Source organism: Otolemur garnettii, unplaced genomic scaffold (genome assembly GCF_000181295.1).
Source record: "Otolemur garnettii isolate 467f Iridium unplaced genomic scaffold, OtoGar3 scaffold00099, whole genome shotgun sequence".
Classification (NCBI taxonomy): domain Eukaryota; kingdom Metazoa; phylum Chordata; class Mammalia; order Primates; family Galagidae; genus Otolemur; species Otolemur garnettii.
The window spans coordinates 2,968,254-2,970,363 of NW_003852494.1; the positions used below are offsets into that span (position 1 = coordinate 2,968,254).

Genomic DNA, 2,110 nt, shown 5'->3' on the forward strand with positions numbered 1-2,110 from the left:
AGGTTACACTGATTGCATTTGTTAGATAAAGTCCATCTTATATTTGTGTCCCAAGAATATGGTTCTTTTTTATTTTTTTGTGACAGAGTCTCACTTTGTCACCCTCAGTAGGGGGCTCTGGCATCATAGCTCATAGCAACCTCAAAGTCTTGGGCTGAAGCAATTCTCTTGCCTCAACCTCCTGAGTAGCTGTGACTACTCAGGTGCCCACACCACATGCAGCTATTTTTAGAGATGGGGTCTCGTTTTAGCTCAGGCTAGTCTTGAACCGGCATATAATTCTTGATTACGTTTCTTGGTTTAACCTTATTTGAAATTACTTGGTAATAGGCTTTTGTTCAGAAAGCAAATGATGAAAATCAGTGTACCTACCGGACTCTTGTTATTGAGAAAGATGGCTCAAATGAAGGTAAGTTTTCTTGAATTTTTTTTGTAGTGACTTCTGATAATCAAAAATTTAAATTTATTTTTATGTATTATATAAATTCACTGCTATTGTTCCTACAGTGTAAAATTGAATTTTTTTTTGTAGTGACTTCTGATTGATAATCAACAATTTAAATTTATTGTTATGTATTATATAAATTCATTGCTATTCTTCCTACAATGTAAAATTCTTTTCTATTAATTCAATTAATATTGTAAGATACAATTTTAAATTTTGTCTTGTTTCAGAGGTTTAAATAGGTATTTTCCTAAATATTGTATTTTAAACTCAACTTTTACAGTTTTGAGAGGTTTTTTTTTTTTTTGAGACAGTCTCACTTTGTCGCCCTCAGTGGAGTGCAATGGCATACAGCTCACAGCAACCTCAAACTCTTGGGCTGATAGCTGGGACTACAGGCGCCAGCCACACAACACCTGGCTGTTTTTAGAGGAGGGTATTGCTCTGGCTCAGGCTTGTCTGGAACTCAGGCAATTCACCTGCCTTGGCCTCCCAGAGTGCTGGGATTAGTGCTGGCCCAGTTTTGAGAGTTCTGTAGACTACCAACAAGACATTAAAAAAAAATTTTGGTGGGTTTTAGCATTTTTGCCATAGTTTGGTTTCAACAAATGTTAATTGGATCTTAATTTATTTTAATATATTTGAGGGGTTTTTTTGAGACAGAGCCTCAAGCTGTCGCCCTGGGTAGAGTGCTGTGGCATCATAGCTCACAGCAACCTCCCAACTCATGGGCTCAAGTGAGTCTCCTGCCTCCACCTCCCAAGTAGGTGGGACTACAGGTGCCCGCCACAACACCTGGCCATTTTTTGGTTGCAGCAGTCATTGTTGTTTGGTGGGCTCTGGCTGGATTCGAACCTGCCAGCTCAGGTGTATGTGGCTGGCGCCTTAGCCACTTGAGCCACAGGTGCTGAGCCTGAGGGTTTTTGTTTTTTTTCCTGGTGTGTAAAGTTTTTTTTTTTTTTTTTGAGATAGAATCTTACTATGTCACACTTGGTAGGGTGCTGTGGCACCCTCCAACAGCAACCTCCAACTCTTGGGCTTAAGTGATCCTCTTGCCTTAGCCTCCCAAGTAGTTGGGACTACAGGCACCTGCCACAATGCCCTGCTATTTTTTGTCACAGTTGTCATTGTTTTTAGCTGGCTTGAGTCAGGTTTGAACCTGCCAGCCTCAGTGTATGTGACTGGCGCTGTAACCACTGTGCTACGGGCACCGAGTGAAGTTTGTTTTTTTACATAAAAATTTCAGAGAAATCAATGGTGTTTGGGGGACTAAATAAATAAGTAAATAAGTCTTATCTGATCATTACTACATTATTTGTTGATTAAAATTGAAATGTGCAAATTAACATATTTTTAAGCTAGTTCTAGGTCCTAGTTTAAATTTTATATCCACATGACTTTTAGGGAAACTGATTCTGATTTAATTTTAATAGGTACCTATTATATGCTGCTTCTTACAAACAGTGGATTTTTTTATATTACAAATCTTCAGCTTTTAAAACTTCAACAAGGTAAGTAATATGTCACATTCTTATTGATTTGCAGTAATAGTTATTTTTATTAATTTAGCAATTAGTCAATTTTTAAATATTATTTTTAAGATTATTATTTTAGTTTAATTGTATTCAGTGACATAGTATGCTTTTTTTTTTTTTTTTTTTTTTG

The 2,110-nt window shown here is 36.9% G+C and overlaps 1 protein-coding gene across 1 annotated transcript in view; it reads left to right on the plus strand.

The window, feature by feature from the left end:
* The window catches only part of KNTC1 (kinetochore associated 1), a 105,325-nt gene that overhangs the window by 14,796 nt on the left and 88,419 nt on the right, over positions 1–2,110 (plus strand). The window contains exons 5-6 of the mRNA XM_012809015.2: positions 331–409; positions 1,879–1,956. Of these exons, the coding sequence (XP_012664469.2) occupies positions 331–409; positions 1,879–1,956 (157 nt within the window). The remainder of the gene's footprint in view (positions 1–330; positions 410–1,878; positions 1,957–2,110) is intronic.